We start from the raw sequence: 2,714 nt of genomic DNA on the forward strand, positions 1-2,714 counted from the left end.
TCACCAGGTCCTCACTGTCCCCTTTGTGTGTCTGCAGGGGTCACCAGGTCCTCACTGTCCCCTTTGTGTGTCTGCAGGGGTCACCAGGTCCTCACCAACCCCTTTGCGTGTCTTCAGGGGTCACCAGGTCCTCTCTGTTCCTTTGTGTGTCTGCAGGGGTCACCGCCATAGCATGGAGCCTGGAAGAGAAGCTGCTGGTGGTGGGCACCCAAGATGGCGCCATGGTAGTGTGGGATGTGGAGGAACAGCAGGTGGTCCACGTTCTAACAGGACACACAGGTGATGCGTGGGAAGCAGGGTGGCTGCACATTGTCTCCAGAGTGACTTCACCCTCAGCCACTTATGTCCTTATGCGGAGACTGCATCAGTCAGCTAGAACTGCGTAACAAACAATTCGCCACCTCACACACAGTGGCCGCAAACAAGCTTTTTATTAAAAAACATATAATGGAGGGCAGGGGCCAGAAAGATTGGCTCAGTGGTTAAGAGTGCTTCTCGGTCTTCCAAGGATACAAGTTCACCCATGTTGGGCGGTTCACAGCTGTCTGTAACTCCACCTCCAGGATATCCAATACCTCCTGGCCTCTTCAGGCACCTGCAGACACAAAGACAGACAGACAGACAGACATGCACATAAATGAAAATCTTAACACTCTTTCAGGGAGGGGGCACTGCTGGTGAGAGGGCTGAGCAGGTAAAGATACTCGAATATATGCCTGGTGAGCTGAGTTCAAATCCTGCAACTCATGTGGTGGAAGGAGAGCAACCTTCCGGGAAAAGTTGTCCTCTGACCTGCATACACACACACACAATTCTAAAAGGGCCGGGCGGTGGTGGTGCACACCTTTAATCCCAGCACTCAGGAGGCAGAGGCAGGCAGATCTCTGTGAGTTCGAGGCCAGCCTGGTCTACAGAGCAAGTTCCAGGACAGGCTCCATAGCTACTGAGAAACCATTTCACACACACACACACACACACACACACACACACACACACACACACACACACACGGCAAGCAAATAAACAAACAAAAACCTAAAAAGCTAGACTCACAACCAAAAAAATATATGTATATAATGTAATGATTTCAGCCACACAAAGCTGATACTTCCAGGCTCTAGGGGTCATGCAGGTGCAGACAAGCCCTCAGGCAGAAGTGTCTAATGGCCCCTGGGGATGTTAAAGGGCCCTGCGTGATCCACATATGACTCAGATAAGCCCTTGCACACAAGTATGAGCCCCCCCTCCACCCTCCCATCATCTGCCTTTGGCATAGACATGTCAACCCCATATGCGCATGTGCTAGGCAGCTTTTAAAAGCTGGACGCGCCATCTTCCTCCCTCTCTGTGCACGCCCTCTAATAAACTCCTAAGTGTGTTTGTTATGTGTTCCATGTTTCCTTCCCACTAGCACCAGGTACTTTCATATAAAACTAAACCAAAGTTTTTTTAGCAACTATTAACTGTGTAAGGATGTGTTTCATTGTAACACCTCATTGTAACATCTCATGTGTCACATCTATAACGTGTGACATCTACATCTTTGGATCACATTCACCTCCCTTTCCTGCCAGTCCCCTTCTCTTCCCAAGTACCCATCTCTACTTTCCTGTGTGTGGGTGGGGGCAGTGCACTTCACTGGGGTGCAGAAGCGGTGACCAGAGGAGCATGGGCTCCTCCCAAATGCCTCTTCCACTGAAGTAAACATCTCCCTCCCCATGAACTGCCTGAAAATCCTCAGGGGGAGATGGGCCCTGTGACCCCCTCCACTTCTGTCTTAGGGATTTTATTGCTGTAAAGAGACTCCGTGACCATGGCAACTCTTATAAAGGAAAACATTTAACTGAGGTGGTGGCTAAGAGTTCAGAGGTTCGGTTCATTATCACTGTGGCGGGAGCATGGCCGTATGCAGGCAGATGTGGTACTGAAGGGGTAGCAGTCACACTGGGCGGTGTCCTGAGCATTGGAAACCTCCAAGTCCACCGCCACAGTGACGCACTTCCTCCAACAAAACCACACCTCCTAATAGTGCCACTCCCTACGAGATTCAGGGGGCCAACTCCACACCCCCTATGACAGCCGGTGATGGTCCCTACCCTGCGCAGACCTTTTCAGGGTCACAGCAACTGTGAGCTTGTGAGAGGGACAGTTCCGTCACGGCCTGAAAGGCACCCACAATGCTCCAGTGCAGCTTCCAGATCCTACACTCTGTTCTCTTCCCGTCCCATGAGCCTATCTCTGAGCTTTGTTGGGGACATGACCCATTTTGAGGGGCAATCACTTGGCAATCACTTTATTCTCACAAGCCACTTCTTCTGAGGGTTGCTAACTCAGGCGGGCTGTGCAGGGTTCTTCAGGCCCCGCCCAGCTGACAAGCACTGATACCCCATCATAATCGCATGGGGAGGTGGCTGGCTCACGGTGTTCTTGACTGAGCCCATTGACGCCTTGAACTACAAAATTACCTTGTCAACAGTGTGCGGTGTGCATCAGGAGAGAGGGTCACATTGTCGACGGTGTGTGGTGTGTGTCAGGAGAGTGGTCATGTTGTCAACAGTGTATGGTGTGTGTCAGGAGAGTGGTCACGTTGTCAACAGTGTACGGTGTGTGTCAGGAAAGTGGTCACGTTGTCAACAGTGTGCTGTGTGCGTCAGGAGAGCGGGTCACGTTGTCAACAGTGTACGGTGTGTGTCAGGAGAGTGGGTCACGTTGTC

At 51.4% G+C, this 2,714-nt stretch overlaps 1 protein-coding gene across 7 annotated transcripts in view; it reads left to right on the forward strand.

Annotated features, from left to right (window-relative positions):
- The window catches only part of Nwd1 (NACHT and WD repeat domain containing 1), a 78,967-nt gene that overhangs the window by 56,163 nt on the left and 20,090 nt on the right, over positions 1-2,714 (forward strand). For 6 of the 7 annotated variants that reach the window (XM_013350728.2, XM_026785209.1, XM_026785211.1 and 3 more), the window contains one exon: positions 157-279. The exons of the other annotated variant lie outside the window; for it this stretch is intronic. In XM_013350728.2, coding sequence (XP_013206182.2) covers positions 157-279 — 123 coding nt within the window. The remainder of the gene's footprint in view (positions 1-156; positions 280-2,714) is intronic. 7 annotated transcript variants of the gene reach the window in all.

The sequence above is a fragment of the Microtus ochrogaster genome, linkage group LG1, assembly GCF_000317375.1.
Source record: "Microtus ochrogaster isolate Prairie Vole_2 linkage group LG1, MicOch1.0, whole genome shotgun sequence".
NCBI lineage: Eukaryota > Metazoa > Chordata > Mammalia > Rodentia > Cricetidae > Microtus > Microtus ochrogaster.